The 20,814-nt window shown below is 51.5% G+C and overlaps 1 protein-coding gene across 1 annotated transcript in view; it reads right to left on the reverse strand.

Annotated features, from left to right (window-relative positions):
• Window positions 1–2,859: 2,859 nt before the first annotated feature.
• Tspear (thrombospondin type laminin G domain and EAR repeats) overlaps window positions 2,860–20,814 on the reverse strand; it is a 147,957-nt gene continuing 130,002 nt past the window's right edge. Inside the window, exons 7-13 of the mRNA XM_050141940.1 lie at window positions 19,839–19,970; window positions 18,976–19,202; window positions 17,989–18,175; window positions 15,822–16,051; window positions 8,341–8,528; window positions 6,294–6,395; window positions 2,860–3,285 (exon numbers count right to left, since the gene is read on the reverse strand). Coding sequence (XP_049997897.1) covers window positions 3,132–3,285; window positions 6,294–6,395; window positions 8,341–8,528; window positions 15,822–16,051; window positions 17,989–18,175; window positions 18,976–19,202; window positions 19,839–19,970 — 1,220 coding nt within the window. The 3' untranslated portion in view covers window positions 2,860–3,131. The remainder of the gene's footprint in view (window positions 3,286–6,293; window positions 6,396–8,340; window positions 8,529–15,821; window positions 16,052–17,988; window positions 18,176–18,975; window positions 19,203–19,838; window positions 19,971–20,814) is intronic.

Here is a 20,814-nt window from a genome sequence, read left to right on the forward strand (position 1 = left end):
CTATAGAACTCATCCACACTCCTGTGAGGCTTCCTAGCCTGTCTCATGACAGAAGTTCTGCCCAGGCTCACCCAGATCAGCCAAGTCCCACTGCCCCCCCCCCTTCTGGAGCACACACATCTCCCAGCCACAGGCCCAGTGTTTGGAAATAGAGGGCTCTGATTGCGCTCAAATATCTACATCCAGTTGGAGGAGAGCAGGTCTGGCCTGGGGCTCCTTCGCAGAGGTGATCCGAATCTCATAGAAGCGAAGGCAAGTGTGCAGTCTTCCTGATGGGATGAAGAGATTCCCATCATCCTGATGGGAATGAAGACATGCTACAGAGACACCTATGCACCCTCCCTCCTCACCCCCCGACATCAGACATCGAGGAACTTGACATGAAGGAACTGGAATTACTCCCAGAGTCTCATGCTGGGAGAAGGAAAAGGCTAGTTATCTTATGTCTTCCAGGAGAGATTTCCCATAATTCTGACAACTTGTCAGGCCACCTTGCAGGAGAGCCCAGAGCCCAGACAAAGATGGCTCAGTGATGGACGGGACCACACCTTGGCCAGGATTGCTTAGTTACTCAAACCGCGTGCCCTCTCTTTAAACCTAAGTGAGCCCACCTGTGGAGTTGCTGTATATTTGTTCCTCTTCCCAGTGCGGCCAGACTGAGTCTCCTTTTGGCTTCCATCCTGTCTAATTGGTCTATCGAGGACAAGGACTGGACCGTGGGTGACTGGGGGCTGTTCAGGCCCCGGCTCTGACCCCAGTGGCTCTGCTAACAGGTGTTGTGCCTCCAGCAAGTGCTGAGCTAAGAGGATCAGGGAGAGCTGCAGAGGGCAGGGCACAAGTGAGGCAGGGTGGCCCTTCTGAGAGATTCCTGCTGGTTTCAAGAGACCTGGTCACCTGCAGAGAAGCTATATGGGAAGTGAGGTGCTGTCACTGGGACCTCCTTGGGGATACCTCAGCCTCTCCAGTTCTCATGACCAGTGGCCAGAGCAGTGATGGCAGAAAGGGACCCTTATTGGGATGGGGAGCCACAGGGTACCCAGTTTCCCTTCAGTTCAGGACAGATGGTACCCTCCTGTGCCAGCCATGGCTCTTACGGCATAAGTCAAGAGTTTTGTCTCTAGGGGCAGACATGGGCACAGTGGCATAGCTCACGGTGTGGGAAGTAGGGAAAGGCAGAAGTTAGATGATACCCAGGTCTCTATGGGAACCACTGAACAGGGGCTTTATTTGGCTCTATTCATAGGTATATGGGATCATCAAACCCAGGCCTGCCCAGATCTCAAGGACCTCCCTCAACAGAACCTGGACTGATCCGTGGAGCAAGCATCATCCTCAGATGTGGGTGTGGTGGCAGGGAGGTAGAAGCAGCATGGCTGGGAAGGTGGGTTCCTCTTGGACCAGGAGCCAGGCGGGGACTTCATGGACAAGAAGGAGTCTGAGGGCCTTCAGAGACCCATCCTGAATTCACCAAGTGCTTTCTTTCCTCATGCCGATCTGGCCAAGTTTCCTACTTACTCGGTCAGCATTGAGAGCTGGTGTGCCCAGCTTTCCTTCAGTCAGCGCTGGCTTCTCACTCTGGTGTGGCCTACGGTCTGGGTCACTACTGATTTCAGGTCAGCTGGCTGAAAAATATTTAGGAACTGTACAAGGAAGCACACACCTGTATCCCCAGTACTTAGGAAGCTGAGGCCGGAAAATCAAGGCCAGTTCTGGCTACACAGTAAATCTGAAGCCAGTGGGGGTTACAACAAGACCTTGTGAGAAAAAAAAAAAGCCCAAACAATGAAACAAAAAGCTACCTGGATGTACGATGCTCTTTCTGCATCGTTTTCCTTTTTTTCAGTCCCTTTGTGAATTGCATTCAGGTGTGCAAGAGAAAGTCCATTTCAAGTCAACTCTGAAGCAATGCTTTGGTGACCACACAGGTGCTGACACTCAGTAGTATATAGAAAAGAGATGTTTGGGGCTCTCATTCAAAGTCCACCTGGGGCTTCAAGGTACCAACAACAGGGTCCCCTGAGTATGCTCACAGCAGTTGAGGTCCTGGACATGCCTCCTGGTTCCAGCTCTGGCAGCTGGAGAAAGGTCTGGAAACAGGGTGGCTGAGCTCCCCTGTACAGCCTAACCCCCCAGCCTGCCAATGGTTTCTGACTCCAGGACCCAAAGTGGCAGGCCTGTGCCCCTGAATCTCTCATAGGGGCTGTCTCTCAAGGTTTCATTGCTTCTTGCCTACCCTAGAGATGGCTCAGTGCCCTGTCCTCCCTGCCATACTGGGGTCTCTCGGTATCCATGCCCTCTGCGCTGCTCATAAGGTATCTACACCACTTCTAGAACCATTTAGAGAAGCATAGGGCCTCATGCTGGGCCTGGCCATGGAAAGGAGCAAGCTGGCTTTTTCTTGGGTTCCTTTGTGTGCACCTAGCTCACTGCAGTGTTGAGGCTGGAGTTCAGCTAGTGATGGCACCCATGTCCCCATGATGGGGGTCCTGAGGAAGGGAGACACACACCACATAGGAGCTTGGAATTTCTAACCTAACTTTGCCTTGGTGCTTTTTATGAGCAAGCTGATGTCAGGGGAAGAAGCCCTCTGCAGAAGGACATTTTTCTCTGAATGAGTCCACTACTGAGACCTCGAAAGAAAGACATGCCATCCACACTTTTTGTAAAGAGCAATATAAATATATTTACATGTAGATAAAATACAATAAATAGGTGTTGGTCATGACACTCACATCAGGACTGCACATTAGGGGTGGCTGGGAGAGCTGGGGCCCTAGAGACTTCCAGGGTCCCTGTGTTTGAGGTAAAATGTGATAGCAACTGTCCCTTTAAGGCAGAATTCCTGTAGGACACAGGCTGGGAGCACCAAAACTGGGTGGCAGCCCTGGGCCTCAGCCTAAAGGATCCCAGGGTCACCTGAAATATGGCCACCAGTCACCGGGACTGTGGCTCTGGTACAGTCACCAGCTGAGGGAGGGGAAAAGAGCCAGCTCAGAGAGGGTGGAGAGATTAAGGCATCTTCACCTACCCCAAGACCCAAGAGGGTTGGGTGGGTCTTGCCTTCTGCTCAGGCCCAGCTGCTGGGAGGGGGTGGGGGAAGGGAGAGGAGGCAAGTGGGGTCCTGGGTAACTTCAACCAGTCCGCAGCTTCAGGACCCTGGAGAGGGGTTCTTTGGCGCTGGAGTAGATGAGGTAAGAGCCAGCAGTGGTATTAAAGGCCTCCCAGTCCCGGCAGCCAAAGGTGGGGAGTTTGTGGACCGCCACGAAGCCCTCATAGCCTTGCCACCTGTGGGAGGAATAGTCAGCTTGGTCCCCTTGGCACCAGTGCAGGGGACATGCGTGCAGGGGACATGCGTGCAGGGGACATGCTTCCAGGGTCAAGTGAGGAACTGAGGCCCAGGAGAGAATCTGCCCCATCCGAGATCCTGAACCTCCCTTACAATCTACCCAGGAGCCTGTTCAGGCACCCTAAGTATTTGGGGGTGTGCAGTCAGGAGTGCTGGCTGTTTCTGTCTCAAGCCTTAGAAACAGGCTCACTCCAGGCATAGTGCTTTCTGCCGTCAGCCTTGGCAGCTACAGGCTTTGTTCTGCACTCTGAGGTCAGCAGATTCCTTTTGAAAAAGGACATGTTTCCTGTAGGTGACTTCATGACCATAGGACAGAGTCTCTGAGTGATCAACTCCTAGGTCAAAGGGCACCAGTGGCTCTGATGTTAATATTTTTCAAGATTATTTTATTGATAGGTATTGACCCTCAAAACCAGCAGGCAAGGGCTACCTCAACACGCCAGTGCCACACTCCACTGTATTCCACTGAATATTCTTGCTCATAGGGGTCACCCATTTTCCCAGGTTAGAAGCATTGGCTGTTAATCAGCAGGGTTCCTACATGTGGGGAGAGTGGGGCTCTCTGATTTTGAGGAGTCCAGTAACTCCCAGCCTGCATTTTCCACATGTTTGAGGTGATACAAGGTCCCCTTAGCTTTTCTTCTGTTATTTTCACTGTTGAAGTGTTTTACATTTGGATTTTTTATCCATATAAGATTAATTTTCTGTCCATGGGTATAAAGTAGGGAAAGCTCTGCTCTGTTTGAGATAGGTGATTCTATGAGTTATTTTATAAACAATACCCTATCCATTGACTTGGAATTCAACAATCAATTGGATTAGGTGAGCGTGGATTGCTAGTTGTTTTGGGCTGTATTCTATTCTATCTGCCTGTCCAAAAAAAAAATCATTTATTTATTTATTTATTTATTTTGCAGTGTTGGGAATGGAACCAGGCCTTGGATATGGCAGGCAAGTGCTCTATCACTGAACCACACTTTGGCCCAATCACCTATCGATTTACCTTTGGCAAAATCCACCCAAGTTTATTTACATGTTAGTAGGTTCCTCCTCCACTATTCCTCTGTGTTGTGTGTGTGTGTGTATGCATGCATGCATGTGCGTGAGCATGTGTGTGCTGGTTTGTATGTACATATGTGTGAAGGCCAGAGATAGACTTGGGGTACTCAATCACCCCATCTGATTTTCTCAGGATCTCTTATTGAACCCAGAGTTCATTGATCTGGCTGGGCTGGCTGGCTGAAGAGCCCCACAGACCTGCTTATCTCTACCTCCCCAGTTCTGGGATTACACACATGGGATGACTTGTATGTGGGTGCTGGGAATCAAACTCATGTCCTTGTTCAGCAAGCACTTGACTGACTCCAACATCTCCCAAGTCTTTTCAATATTATTATTATTATTATTATTATTGGTTTTTTGAGACAGGGTTTCTCTGTGGTTTTGGAGCCTGTCCTGGAGCTAGCTCTTGTAGACCAGGCTGGTCTCGAACTCACAGAGATCCACCTGCCTCTGCCTCCCAAGTGCTGGGATTAAAGGCGTGCACTCAATATTATTTTTTAAAAGATTTTTGGCTATTATTCTTCGACATACATTACACTTTTTTTCTTTTACATTTGTTTCTTTTATTTTATGTGCATGAGTGTTTTGCTTGTGTATATGCATGGGCATCATGCACATGCTTGGTGCCCACAGAGGCCAGAAGAAGGGGTTGGACCCCCTAGAATTGGAGTTATGAATGCTTGTGAGTCACTATATGGGAGTTGAGAACCAAATCAGATCCTCTGGAAGGGCAAAGATTGCTCTTAACCACTAAGCCATCTCTCCAGCTTCCCCTTCAACATATCTTTTAAAAATTACGCTATCATGTTCAAAAGACTATAGCAACAAGCCTGAAAGTCTAAGCAAAGCCATCCTAACTTTTCTCATAAACTACAGGTGACTGGAGCGTTTCAGGACACCTGAAGAAGATGGTAAGCATGGAGGAGGGGCTCACAAAGAGGTCTGAGGCCCAGAAATGAATTTAACCCAATGACAGAAATCGACACACTAGTATTTAAGCTGCTCTAGCCACGAGTGCAGATAGAAGCTGCATCACATCCTTATAAAGTTATAGACTTCATGATGTCAAGGGCAAGTTTCACTTCCTTTGTAAATCAGAGTCTGAGCTGGAGTTGGAATCTAGGAGGATGAAAAATTCCGAGTCGGCCTCAGCCGCTCAGCTTGGAACAAATCTCTCATTGTTCATCATCACACCGGAGGATCAGCATCTCCTGCTGCAAGTGCTAGGGACCCCTAAGGAAATCAGGGACCAGGCAGGCCACTCAGCATGACCTTAGATCAAAGCCAGGGGCAGAACTGTTAACCACCACCACTGCTGTGCAAGATAGTTCTGGAACTTCGAGCTAGTTAGGCACCTAACTAAGCAATAGAGGCCTTGTCAGCTAAGGGCGCCACTACCTTCGTGGCAGAGACAGTCAGTGGCTAGAGTCACTGAGACTCCTCCCAAGAGAAGGCAAGACAATTTGGTCAGGTGACTAGCTGCAAAAACTGATGAGATTCTGCCCATGGAAACAACACCCCACTCATGCTGAAACACTCAAAATAATAATAATAATAATAATAAAAACACTATTAAGATGCAAGGAAATTGTTATAATGTAAGAAAAAACTGAACCTCATAAATTCCCACTTAGCATACCCATCTATGCATTTTTAGCTGCCAGTCATTATCTGAGGGGTGTGGCCTAATGGCTTGCCCTCTAGCAGGTGCAACCTGGCATCAGATTCCTTGCCCTGGCTGGGCCTGGGAAAACACACCCTCAGCCTGATGGTCTCTACTTGCTCTGAATCAGTGGTCACCTGTGAGGGTAGGGGAGCCCTCCCAACCCCCGCCACTATGAACCCTGACATGGGAGGATGAAAGTCGGCCATCAGCAGTCCTTACCTGTAAATAATACTGTTCACTGAAAAGGTGTTTCCATCAAAGGAGTTTGCAACCACCAGGAAGTGATCTTCTCCCACAGAGAAGAACTCCCAGTCCAGGGCACTGAGGAGACAGGAAGCAAGGTGAGGATACCAAGGCCTTTGCAGAGCTGATGCTGGCCCCACGCTGGGCAGGCCACCTTCTTGCTCCAACTGCTTCCTCTCTTTTATTTTTAAGATTTATTTTAAGTGTGTTAGGAAATATTTAACTATGGAAAGATGTGTTACATTTGTTTCTGTTGCATTCGTGAACAGTGTAAAGATGTGTTACATTGTTTCTGCTGCATTCATGAACCATGTAAAGATGTGTTACATTGTTTCTGCTTCATTCATGAACCATGTAAAGATGTGTTACATTGTTTCTGCTGCGTTTGTTTAATTATGAGATAAAGTGTTGCTGTCTTACCTTGCCTGCCTAAGGCACCTGATTGATCTAATAAAGAGCTGAATGGCCATAACTAGACAGCAGAGGGATAGGTGGGGCTGGCAGGCAGAGAAAATAAATAGGAGGAGAAATTTAGGCTTGGAAGAATGAGAGAATGAGGGAGGAAGAGAGGGAGACACCGAGCCAGCCAACCACCAGCCAGCCAGACACAGAAGAAGCAGAAAAAGTAGGACATACAAACAGAAAGGAAAGGTTCAAAAGCCCCAAGGCAAAATGTAGATGAAGAGAAACAGGTTAAGTTACAAGACCTAGAATCAAAACTAATAATAAGTCTCCATGTCGTGATTGGTTGGTGGCCCAAAAAGAAGCTTGGTACATGTGTGTGCAATGCCCACAGAGGTCAGAAGAGGGCATCGGATGCCCTGGAGTTGGAGTTAGAAGGGGTTGTGCGATGCCCCATGTGGGATCCGGAAATGCAATTCAAGTCCTCTGGAAGAGCAGCACTCTTAATCACAAGGCGGCCTCTTCAGCTCATCCGCAATGGTTTCTAACCACAGATTCTCTTTATACTTGTTTTCTTCCAAATTCCCTTCCAAAAGGCCTAGTGGGTGCTTTATTCTAAGACTCATTCTCAGCAGACACACAGCTCCAGACATGGGTGCCTGGGGAGGAAATGTGCTCCCTTCAGGGTCCACCTGGCCCAGAAGCCACGAGCAGCTCGGGTGGGAGCGGATCTGGGTTGAGCTGGGCACTGCTGTTACTTCTTTTTGTTCTTTGTCCCAGGAGTCCTTTTTATTTTTTAAATTAAAAAAAAATAAGATTTTTCAAAAGTAAAGATTGTGGGTGGGTACCTCTCAGTCAGAAGACTGGGCCTGAGTAGAGGGTTTGTCCTCCCTTCCTTACCTGCCCTACTAAAGTCTCCTGTTTCTGGAGCAACCCTGGCTGTGGCCTGTGTGCAGAGTGCAGCCTACGGCTGCTCCCCCCTTCACTTACAGCTGTGTGTCCCATGAACACACAGTGCCTGTGTGGCCCTGTGATGTCACAGACGCCAATCTCACCATTTTACTTGACGTCGGCCTTAGAGTTTTTCTCTGAAGAGTCTAAGTTCACTCAGTGTTTTACCTCTCAGGCTGAGGAGTGCCTGGCACTCAGGAGGGGCTGTGAATGTCCCCCAAAGCTTGAAGAACCCTGTGAGAGCTCCTGCTGCATTTTGGGTTGGCAACCACTCTGGGCCTAGCCAGTGTTTCTCAACCTTCCTAATGCTGCGACCTTTTAATATAGTTCCTCAGGTTGTCATGACCCCCCAACCATAAAACTATTTTTGTTGCAACTTCCTAACTGCAATTTTGCTGCTGTTATAAATTGTAATATAAAAATCTTACATACAGGATATCTAATATGTGACCTTCCTAAAGGGGTCACGACCCAAAGGCTGAGAATGCTAGCCTGGAGCTCAGGCAGGTGGCTCTGCTCTGTGGACAGTGTGGCTGCAGCTGTATTTTACTTGGAGCTAGTGAGAGTCCTCCTAGAGGAATCCTGGGAGGATGTTGGGGAGAGTCTGACAGGACTTCTGGTATCGCCCACCCACAGACTTGCTTCACCCATCCAATCCCCTGGTTGGTACCTGCAGGTGGGGATGTCCTGGAACTTGACGAAGTTCTGTGCTGTGACATTCAGCTCGTAGATGACAGAGCTGAGGACATAGGAATCGTTCTGCGCCTGCATCTGCACGTCGTAGCTGTGACTGTTCGCCACAGCGAGGAAGATCCTCTCGCCGATATGGAAGACTTCCCAGTCTGCAGCGCCGAAGGTCTGGAGCGAATGAAGAGCCGTGCCAGAGGGTGAGGCCAGTGAGGGTGGCACCAGCTGCCATGCTCCTAATGTCATCACCACTGCGCCCAGTGACCCAGTGCCAGCTGTCTCTCAGTGCCTGGCTGCCGTCCTTTCACTGGAACTCAAAACAGAGTTCCTCTGCCTGCTTGCTCCAGAGGACACTCAGCCCCACGAAGTGTGAGGTGGGGGGTAGGGATGGGGAATGGAGTCTTTGCCACAGACCTGAAGCTGTGCAGGTTCATTTGCATAGGGGCTACCAAAATTCATATAGGGGCTACAGCATGGGTTGGGGGGAGCACAGAGAAGGAGAGGGAGGCCCTGATCAAAGGGGAACATTCCCGGAAAGGCTGAAGCAATGGCAGACAGGGCCCCATTAAGTATGTGGCTGCCTAGGGGGACAGCAGGACAGGGGACCAGAGGGTGGGAAGGAATGTGATAGCCCATGTGTGGGCCTGTGAATGGTGGACAGTGTGCTATCAGGTTCCAGGAGACCCAAGCCACAGCCAGGGCTCTGTAGTCTTAGTTTCTGCTCGCATCCATGCCTTATACCCATACTATACCAAGAGAGGGAGGAGCTCCTGGAATGGAAGGAGCTGTCGTATAGGGGTAAGGAGTGAGCTCTGGAGGGTGGCAGATACAGGAAGTGGAGCCTATGGCAGTAGGGAGGAGCTAGGACCAGGAGCCCCAGTCCATCAGAGGGTTCTGGCTGCCACTGTGGGGTCTCAGGGCAGCAACAGACAGGCTGTCTGTGAGTGAGAAGGGCTAGGGGCACAGAACTAAGGGAAACTGCCTGGAACTAAAACAGAACTTAGATCCAGCAAAGCAAAGGCTAGAACAAACTTCCAGAGGCCAGTGGGACCAACAGATAATCATTAGAACCTTAACTCCCCTCCGAGGGAGGAAACAGCATACACAGTGGCTACATGCAATCACCATGTCTACTATCCAACAACGCGTGCCCCATGGGGACACATGGGTGAAACCTGCATTCGGGTAACAGCTGACACCTGCTGGACTGTTAGTTCAATGATGCCACTCATTCTGCTGTCTTGAGATAACCCAATGGGCGAGATTCTGTTGGGATCCTCACTGATGGATGGGGACTGGAGCCCAGGGCAGGGTGTTCAAGCCACACATCCAGGAGGAGCCCAAGCTCTCCAGCAGGCTACTTCTCTGAAGACACAGGCAGGCTATCCTGGGGCTCTCCCAAGTTGCCCTAGCTGGGACAGAGTGAGCCATGCTATGGTTTGTGCTTCAGACTGTCCAGTGGCATCTTCCTGGCTTTAGCTAATGCCCAGGGACCTACTGCCTGAGGGACAGCTTGCACAGCTGGTGTGGGAAATGGCTCTGGAACTTCCAGGTGTGTGTGTTCATCTGTGCAAGTGACATACACATGTGTGCATATGTATATGGAGGTCAAAGGTCAACCTCGGATATTGTTACCCAAATTATTACCATTTGCTTATTTTTTCCTTTTTTGAAAGAGGGTCTCTGTGTGGGACCTGGGGAATCATTGATTCAGCTATTGGTCCTTGCCTCTCCACAACTTAGATTACAAGGACATGCCACTGCACACCTTTTATGGGGGTTCTAGGGGCTGAATGGCAGGTGAACACTTTACCCACTATACTGTCTTCACTACATTCCCTAGATGGAGTCTGCACACTACCAAGTGCCCTGTTTTCTTGCTGGCCAGCCCTGCTGGAGGCTTGGAGAAAAAACAAAGCAAAACAGAACAAAATCAAAAAACCAGCTCCGAGCGGAATTAAACCATAATCTCTCCCATGGGCAGCAGGGGGCGACAATATCCACTGAGCCCAAGAACCGACTAGGAATCCAGAGGAGGCTGCCCCATGGTTTCATCCAAAAAGAGCTTGAGGAAGCTTAAGAGGCACGAAGTGAGAGTCGTCTGAGGAATAAGACTGTAGAGGACAAGGGATCCAGGAGTCCTGCGGCCACAAAGTCCTGGGTGGGGCCAGGGGCCTTCAAGATCAGCATCCCTTCTCCTCACTTGGACTGTCTATAAGCTGGCATTAGTCCAGGGCCACCCTACACAGAGACACTGGGGCCTGCAGGACCTCCAGACCTCCAGACCCCCACGCAAACACAGCATGGCACAGGTATATCCCCTGGCTGTCATGGCATTGCTTCTTGCAAGGAAGTGCTGAGAAAATCATCACTGTCGGCCACACGCCTGTTTACATACATGCAGACACACACATTCACAGGCATACTGGCACACTATCATGTGCACAGCATATGTGTACATGTGTATGCACAGGAACGTGTTTGTGCACATACACAGAAACAGGTCTATAAGATGATTATGCACACCTGTGTGTGAATATATGTGCACATATGCATAAACACATGTGTGTATTCCTGTGTTATACATATCTCTTTCAGGTGGACACTCACCTGCCAGCATGTGTCTGAACACGTGCACATATGTGTAAAGGCAGGTGCCTGCAGGCATGCACATACATGCCCATATAGTACACGTCTTCCTCAGATCGCCAGGGGCTCCTTTCAGCATTGAGCTGCTTGCTTTCTTCTTGCCTGTACTGATGGGGCCATAGGGGATTTGCAGAGGGAGCCTGGTAGTGGCTGTCCTATGCACCCAGGGTGGCTGGAGATCCAGAGCAAGCTTTCCTGGGACTGCTAAGAGGTGTCAACCTCCCCCTGACTGAGCCTTGGTGAGCAGTCAAGTGTCCTCCTTGCCCCTCAGGAGCCCAGAGCAGGGGAGTAACCACACATTAGAACCGTAAGGGGCTGCCCAGGACGTTGGGAGTACAGAGAGTGGCAGATGTATAGGGGGAACGGGGGGGGGGATCTGTGGGTGAGAAGGCCTGAAAGGGTTTCGGAGTGGCAAAAATAGCAGGATACCCACAGGGCATGTGGGGGGCAGGGGGAAGAAGGAAGATGCTCAGGAGGGGTGGGGGGGGATAGAGAAAACTTTTGAGCATGAAGAAGGTGAAAGGAAACAGACATCAGAAGCCTTGAAATCCGTAAGAGCCAGGAAGGTGTGTGGGAGGTGAGCCTGGCATCAGGGGGTATATGAGGCTCACCCTGCTGAGCAGGTGCTGGGACAAGGCTCCAGCCACCCCTTGGAGAACCTGCTGTGTCCCTTGGGCATGAAAGACACAAGGCCTGCTGTGTGCCCTGGCAGCTGGGGCTCAGAGGCAGCTCGAGCCCCTATCCTCTCTGAGCCCTATCAGGACCAGAGTGCTGACTTAGCAAATGTGAGTACTGCCCCCCCCCCCAAATTTCAGGTACTTGAGGAATGATATACCCTTCTTCATATATTCCATGTAATAGTTGGGGCATAATTCTATTAAAAATGTTATTTTTTTAATCTGAAATTTATGTTCTCCATTGTTCCTGGGTAATGTCAGCCATGGACTGGTGGAGACCTGCAGGGGCCCTGCTAACTCAAGCTCTGATCCCTTAGCTGGTCAGATGGCTGCCTCACAGCTGGCTACATGGATTCCCAGGCCTCACTGTCAGAATCCCCTCCTCGGGATACCCACACTCCCCCCTCTGCAAGCCCCTCCCTCTCAGAGGTGAGAGAGCAACTACAGGCTACATCAGGCCCTGTAGCTTAGATTGCTTCTGTATTCCCAGAATGTCAGGGAATGAAGAACCCCAATATCAGACCATGTTACCAAAGCCCATCTAGCACTGGAACCCAGGTGATCAGAGACATTCCCTCTCTCCCTCTGCCAGAGGAATTCCCCCAGAGAGCTGCCTGCTGTCCAGACATTGGGTGTGTGCCGCTCGTACCTTGGCAGGATAATGGCACTTCCAGGAGCTGCTGCCAGGAGCACCTGGCATCCCACAGCTCCCATTAGGGTGGGCAGGCAGTCAGCCATCAGTGGATTAGTGCTGAACAATAGAGACTCTGGGACTGGCTTTGATGGGGGAAAGAATGAGCGTGCTTCTGTGGTCCAGGAGTGCCAGGAGAGGAGGGAAGGCTGACGCATGGCCCAGGCTTCCCTAGCTGCTTGGGGAAGGCAGTCAATCAGACCCCTTGCTGTGGGCAGTCAGCTCAGGCGGGCACTTGAGGCTACAGGAAGATGCACTCCTGAGATCCCCAAGCACAACACATTCCCTGGCCAACTCCTAGTGGCCCCACACTTCTGGGCTCTTGTCTGACCACAGAGCTATCCCCCAATTCCAGGGACTTCCCAATCTGCAAGGGACATAGCCAGTTTCTGTCTCAGTGAATGCAGAAGTCATAGGCATGTGGAGGTGTTTACAAAGCCCAGAGCAGCCTCTCATGAGGGCCGCCCAGGTACCTCTTACCCTTGAGGGATGCTTTCATCCCAGACTTACCTCACAGACAAGGAAACCAAGGCAGGGAGGCACACTTGGGGCCAGGCCTCGAGGTGTCCGTGATTGGGCATGCACAAACACATTCACGCGCACATGCAAGTATCTGGGAGCCATGGTCCTGCCCTTCAGGATCCACAGAGCATCCTACTGACATCGTGTCTGATGATGTCAATATCTGCTCCTGCTGACCGGGTAGCTGCTGCTGTTCTTGCCCTGGTCTCACATACCTTACTGACAGTTTCCAAACCATAGACCATGGAGGCTGCTGGGCCAAAGTTTTTTAGCAAACTTAGAAGCAAAATCCTACCTGCGTGGTCATGCCAGCTCTGAGGCTTGTGTGACTGGCCTGTCTGCTTTCCACCTGCTAGTGGCAGTGTGTTGTTAGTTTGGTTGGTTTGGTTTGGTTTGGTTTTCAGAGCTGGATATTGAACCCAGGGCCCGTGTATGCTACTCTACTACTGGGATGTACCCTAGGCGAATCCCCAGAGCACACTTTGATTGCAAGGCCTACTCTAGAACCCTCCAGGCAAGCACACGGAAAGCTAAGGTCCTGGCCTTGTTGTCTTCTGGGATTGGTGAGCTGGGGCAAAGGACTGGAGATGCTGAGAATTTGCCTGACACTGTCACCTACAGGTGCTCTGAGGCTCAGAGTGAATATTTGGAGACAGGGAGGGTCTCCCCCTTGTCCTTGGTACAAAATGGCAGTATTGGTGGCTGCAAGCTCTTGGGTACGGCGGGTAGGGGGTCGACTTCATGGAGAAGGAAATGTGTAAAGGAAACAATGCGGGCACAGTGGCCTCAACAGTGTTAAGGCGAGCCTGTGTGAGCATGTATGCATGTGGACACGCATGTGTAAGTGTGTTTGTGTGGGGTCTCTCCTGCCCTTTCTGATGCTCAGGCAGAAGATGGGAGGCGGATTGTCATTTCTGTCTCCCGTGTCTCTGTGGGCCTTGCTGTTCTTGTTTCCCACCAGCCCAGGCTTCATGCCATACCCCATCTCCACTCCAATGGCTCCCCGAACAGTATCTCTGGCTTCGCCCCTCACCAGTCCTGAACTCAAGGTTTCTTCCATACTTAACCTCTGCCCTTCTCTAGCCCCAGGGAACACGAGACTCAGCCTGTGTACCTTCTTCTGGTGTCTGCTTCAACTCTCACTAGGAGAATATGTCACCCAGTTTCGTGGGTGTCTGTCAGCATCCCCTGCTAGGCCACTCCTGCTGAACTAGGAAGCTATTGACTCATGGCTGCTATGGCTTGAATATGGCTGTCCCCACAAACTCACATGGAAGCTTCGAACCTGGGAAGACAAGGTCTGTCTGGCCTGTCTGGGCCATGAGCAAGGTGAGTGTCCTTGCTGTTGAGGACAGGTTAGTGGTCATGAGAGCATGCTGGTATGCAGTGTGGTGGCCCTCCTGCTGCATCCCTGTGACCTGCACCCCCCCCCCCCCACTTTCTGCTTAAAGTGGAGGCAGCATTTTGCTCTCGCCAAAAGCAGGGCGGAGGCACGCCCATGCTCTTGAGTGCCCCACCTCCAGACCAGAGCCAAACAAACTTTGTTTATAAATTACCCCAGCTCAGGTATTCTGCTGAAGCAATAGCAAATGGACCAAGGGCCCAATCATGGGAGCCTGTGCCTCTGCTCTAAGAGGAAGGCTCTGGAATTTCTGATGTGAGGCTTGAAAGACTAGAAGGTGTGGCTAAGGAACACACCCCTAAAGCATCCTCTGCTCCACCTCTCTGCACCCCCACCCCAGCAGCCAGTCTCTGTTCACCCAGCCCTGGGCTCTAACTAAGATCCCTTATGTCTGAAGCCGTCCTTTGAACCACAGGACTTACCCATGGTACCCTGGGAGTGCCTGCCCTATGGATGGGAGTCCCTGCACTACAGACCCTTCCAGAAAGGCATGCCCTGAAGAGGTGGGCGTGTCCCCACAGCTTGCAGCTACATTCAGAGCCTGCAGCTTAGTTAGCTTCAAAGCTGATGTTCGTGACATCGCAGAATGAAAACGGTAAACGTATTAAGACATCTCCAGGGCTGAAAGGATTTAAGCAAAAGAAGAGAGACTATTGGCAAAGCATGAAAGTGGACTTCTGTGGGTTCTGAGGAGTCAGGAAGACGTGGGGGGAAACTGCTGGTAAGCACTGCCTGCAGCTCGGGCAGGGCTGAGCCAGTCCACCCTATTGGTGTCTTCCCCCATGACACCCTGGTGGCTTCAAGCTGCTTCTGCCTCTGTGCCCTCGGCTGTTCTGTTCCAGCTGTGCCCCTCCTGCCCCTCCTTCAGCAGAATCACTCCTGGGGCTGCCCTCCTCCACAGCACACAGCCTGGCCTTCCCTGGGCTCAGGGTTTTGCTTTGATCCTGTGCTAACTGCAGAGCGGTTGCTGGCCTCCTGCTGTGCCTCTGCCCTCCACTAAGGTCACTGCTGGAAGCTCTGCTATTCTTGGCAAAGCTGTGGCTATGCAGTGCAGCTCACACGAACAGACTGTGACAGGACACGGCAGGTGACACAAAACTAAGTACTCAGAGATCTTGCCAGCAGGGGTGGTGGGACCAGCCAAGGGGCTTCAAAGTCAAAGGAGAATCAATATATGTCTGGCCCCTCCCAAACCCCTCTGCCCTGGTCACAGCCAGTTACCTTGCTACACCAGACCTGGAGACCCACAGACACCGATTGATTAGAGCAGGAGAACTGTGGCCTCTGGAGAGGTCTGCGATGGGCACTCAGGGTACCCTCCTCAACAACCCGAACTCAGCCCGCACCCAGGCTTTCCTCAGGAGCACTGGAGGACCCAAACCACCCAGGAAGATGTAGCATGCAGAAGGGACAGGCACTTGGACACTGGTGTCAGGGCCACACTAAGCTGTTGTTCACAGAGCCCTGACTCTCGGTGGCCCCGCTGCAGATTGGGCATCTACCCGAGAACTCGGGCTTCTCACCAGGAATGACTGGAAAAGCTGGAAGGCGCCCACGAGCCAGATGTACAGGTGGGAGTGCACCTGGGTGGAGGTGCCATTGAAGGTGTTGGCCACCACCAGGAAGGAGTAGGGCCCCACGGTGAAGAACTCCCAGTCGTAGGCACCGGACGTGGCGATGGACTGATTGGCTTCAAAGAGCTGGCTGCTGGGGTTCCACCTGTAGATCACGCTGTCGATGTTGTGGTTGTCGCCTGGAAGCAAGGTCAGCGCTGGGGGAGGGGGGCTGCTCCCTAGAATTCACAGCTGCTTTACCCCACCCCTCAGGCGACCTCTGCCGCCCAGCCAAGGGGCTTGCATGACCGCTGTTCCCAGAAGAAAAAAGCCTGCAGGTGGGTCCAGATAGTCCGCAGGCCAGCAGTGGCCTTCCACAATTTAAGCCCTCCTCACCTCCTGCCTTGGCCTTCTCCTGCCTCAAAAGGTCAGGCTTTCTCAAAACCTTCTCTTTGTCTGAACTGTCTTCCCCATGGTGTCCCTGGAAGTCTTCCATGGATAGTGCTCTCCAGGTATTTCTCCCTCATTGTGCTCTACAGAAGCCTTCCCCAGTGGTACTCTCTGGAGATCCTCCCCTGTGGTGCTCTCTGGAGCTCCGCACCCCCTCCCCCGTGGAGTTCTCTGGAGGCCCCCCGTGGAGCTCTCTGTCCCTGTGGTGCTCCCTAGAGGCCCCCCATAGTGCTCTCTGGAGGCCCCCCTGTGGTGCTTCCTAGAGGCCCTTCCCCATGATACTCCTTGGATGCATCTTCTGTTGTGTTCCCTGGAGGGTCTTCCCTGTGATCCTCCCTTCATGGTGCTCCCTAGAGGAAGTCCTGGGGCTCCTCTCCCATGTTCCTTTCTAGAAGGTCTTCCATCCCTGTCTCCCTCTCAAGTGCCTGCTGGAGCACTCACCCTGAGGGATACTCTTTTGTTAGGGGTCTTGGTCTTCCCTAGATCCTGAGTGCAAAGGCTGGTACTTCATCCCCAGGCTGCCTGGTGTGCTTCACACTTGGGTGGCTCCTGAACAGTGAAGTCTCCTGAGAGATGACTCAGAGTAACCCTACAGTCACACCCTGACATAATCCATCCTTGGAATTCCAGGGTCGAGAAGACTTGGCCACCATCATGGCAAAAGCCAGGTTTCCCGGCCCTTCCAGGCAGTGCCACCTGCCATCCTCTCTGACATTACAGAGTCTGTGCCAGGATGCTGAGCTTGTTCTCAGGGAAGCAGTGGTGGGGGTGGCCAGGATGCTGAGCTTACTCTCAGGGAAGCAGTGGTGGGGGTGGCCAGGATGCTGAGCTTGCTCTCAGGGAAGCAGTGGTGGGGGTGGCTTCCAAACTGGCCCCCTCTGTACCACACACCCATTGACATTAGTGCTGTTTCTGCAGCCTTGGCTTATGGTCACCATGCCACCTGCTAGCTGCGCTGACTCCTCAAAATTAGGAGGGAAGTTGCTGGATACAGTCCAAACTGGGACTCGGTGTCTTCTCTGGTGGTCAGGAACCACGTGGCTTCCCTGCCCTCCTAACCTAGGTGAACCACAGCCGTGTTGGGATTTAGGTGGACTACCCCTGAGCACATGTTTCAGGGGTAAGTTGCAGGCAATGGGCCATGCATGACTTAGTGTTTGTGTGTGGGTGCACACGTGTGTGTGGGGTGTGTGTGTGAATGCATATGTATGTGCGTCACACCCATGTGGAGGCTAGAGGCCAGTCTCCAGTGTCATTCCTCAGGGACATTGTCCACCGTGTCTTTTTGAGATAATGTCTCTAAGTAGCCTGGGAATCGCCAGGCAGGTCATACTGGCTGCAGTGGGACCCTCTACCCCAACTAGTGCTGGGATTATAAAGGCAGATTTAGCTATTTTTATTACATCCTGGGTGTCAAACTCAGACTCTCATGCTTTTAAGACAAGTACTTTACTGACAGAGCCATTTCCCAGCCCTAACTTAATATATTTTTTAAATTTTTTTATTGTTTTTAAATGAGTTACACATTTTCCCCTATTCCCCTTCCTTCCTCCCCTCTCCCCTTCCACCCTCCCCCCTACCCCCTCACACTCCCAATTTACTATTTTTTTTAATGAGATGAAAATTCACCCTTGCATACAAACTATGGAATGGTTTCCTTCCAGGTAAAAGGTCATATGCACCCTACCTTCTCTGTGGTTGGCTACCACCAGGAAGTGCTCTCCATCCACTATAAAGGCCTCCCAGTCCCGGGCACTGTGGGTGGCAATCCTCTGGTAGAGGGTGAACTTCAACTTTCTGGGGCTCCACTTGTAGATGACCGAGAACTCTTGACCCCTTTCATTTGGCCCAAAGTTAGCCACGGCCAGGAAGATCTGGAAGAGAAGCGTTACCTTGTGTCGGCCCCAGACCAGGAGCCCAGTCTGCAGGATTCTGGTCCTCAGCATCTCTCCCACACGCACAGGGAAGGAAGGGTACGGGACAGACCGAATAAATACCAAAGTGCTGGTAACCGGACATGCCAGGCCCTATGTTGCATGGTTGCGTGGCTCTTCCAGGGACAGAAAGCATGGGTTTCAGTTACGTTCGATGTGTGTGCATTGACCATATGCAAATGAGAGCATGAGTTCCCCCAGAGACAAAATGTTTCCTTCCCTTGGTTTTCTGTTTTCCAATATTTCTTGAATACTAAAATATCTACACCACCCCCTTTCAGATGTCACTAGGAAAAGAAACCAACTGATAACACATCGGCCATTCTGAACCTGGACACAGTATGTCCCAATCGGGAGGCAGCAGGCTTTACCTATTATCCCCAGTGTCTGGCCTGAGCCCTCTGCTGGGCCAGAGCCCTTGCAGACAGCCACACCATGCTGTTTCCACGACAACGTCCTGCCATGCAGGCTGCAGGAATTGGGAAGGGAGAATTCACTTCTCCTTCCATGGTGCTGTGGATTAAGCAGACTGTCAACTGGTACCACCTCTGTCTTGTGGGAAGCTGAGCAGGCTCCTTCTAGGTACACTCCTGCAGCCTAAAGCCTGTGACTTCAAGCCCCACCCCACCTCAGCAAGGGCTTGGAATCCTGAGAGACGTGCTGACCTGCAGGAGTCCAGCCTGCGGACCCCATGGAGGCACCCATCAATGAGGAAGGGGACGTCACCTGTACAGACTTGCCTTTTTCCCAATGGTGAAATGTCGCCACGACTGTGCCTGGTGTGTGGCGATGTTCTGATAGGAGACAAATTTCCCATCTGTCCATTTATAGATGGCGGATCTAGCCTTCCTATTGGCCGTGGCTGCAAAGAGTCCCACGCCGGGGATGTTGAATACCTCAATGCCCAGGGTCTCTGAGTTGGTGTGCAGACTCTGGTGTTCCTCCACGTAGTCCAGCTTGGTCTTGGCTTGGAATGGGAGGATGGGGACCTAGTCAGTGTGCATAGGAATGGAACTGGGGGTTCTCTGGGAGTTATATTTGGGACCCTGCCATGACTTGGCTCCTAGGCTCATGCCCAGGGCCCTAGAATTTAGGAAGGAGAATTTTCCCTGGTGCTCCATTTTATTCTCCTGGGAAAGGACCATCAAAGAGAGGATGCTCCTGTTCACTAGGGGCTTTAGGGTCTGTGTGGTCCCAGACTCAAACAGGACAAAAGGGAGGTCTGAGTGTCTGTATTGTACCCTCTTTCTGCCATTGGCTAGCAGGGAAGAATTACTGAGAGAAGCCAGCCATATGATCCTCATGGCACACCCTGAATATGCCTATTTCTAGGTTGAATACACAGACTTGCCACTCCTTCTGGAGTCCTGAGGACAGTTCTGGGGGATGGGCATGCCTATTCTAGGGAGGAAGACAGCCTGGCTTGCCTGGGCTGTTCTGGTGGCCACCTGCTCCTGAATTTATTACTGAGGAGGCTTTCCACTCTCTGAAGTGGCCCTTACAGGTGCATGGGGCTTGAAGCCTTTCAAGATACCCTTTTCCTAATGGGGACACAGCCAACTGTTCTATGTGCTTAAGATGTGAATTCTGAGTCCAGCCTCACCTGTCAACACGGACACCCACTGGCTGTCGGCACACAGGTAGAGCCCCTTTTGGGCAGCATCAAACCAGAACTGGACACCCTCTGCCTTGGTGCATGGCGGCTGGGATCCCAGGGTTACTTTCATGTCAGCTTCTGTGGGGAATATCAGACAAAAATGTTTTGCATATCAGGATTCCTGCGATAAGGACTTTGGCAAGGGGTCCAAGCCCGGTGGTCCTATCTTTACCTTTGTACATGGCTGAAGGGAGCCCCAGGCAGCATAGGCCACTGGAGGTAGGGTGGGAAGCCCTAGAACCCCAACCATAATGTTTCCTGTGTGACTGGCTGACCATACCTACCTTCTACCTGGAGGGAATGTCTCTCTGTCCCTTTGCTGTCACACAATGGACAGCCTCAATAGCAACACACTGCTCTTCCCTGAGAGCCTGCCTCTTCTCAGCAGGAGGAGCTAAACTATGGGTGATATTTTTGGGTCTGTGTTTTGGTCTCACCACTATTGGTACCAGCATTGGTCTCATGTCTGGCCTCCTGGCTTTATGGGGATAGCCATCAGCACCAGGCAGCGGTGTCACACAGTAAAACCTAAATGCCTGACATATTCAGATTGGAACTTCCTTTATTTATTATATGAGACCCATAAGCTTTGGGGCCCGACTGTCCTTCACCTCATCTTCTTTCCACGGAGCAGGGGTATATGGGTAATTGGGGAGGGACTCTCAGATTCTGTACAGAAGGGGTGCGATTTTAGTAAATGACTCAGCACTGCAACCCAACACTAGGACAGGGCAGATAGGAGTCAGAGGAAACACATCTAGAAGATGCCATGGTCTGGAAGGGCTGATGGGAAATGGAGTTAGGTCTTAGTGTGGGTTGGGCTGAAGTTAGGATAAGCTGGACAGAGTAGCTGGGAGATAAGGGCAGTTGCTGGCCAGGGAGCCTTCCTGATGAAACCGTATCTACCACCTGCCAAGGGGAC

Source organism: Alexandromys fortis, unplaced genomic scaffold, assembly GCF_014885135.2.
Source record: "Alexandromys fortis isolate MF-2015 unplaced genomic scaffold, M_Fortis_MF-2015_v1.1 scaffold_9, whole genome shotgun sequence".
Taxonomy (NCBI): Eukaryota; Metazoa; Chordata; class Mammalia; order Rodentia; family Cricetidae; genus Alexandromys; species Alexandromys fortis.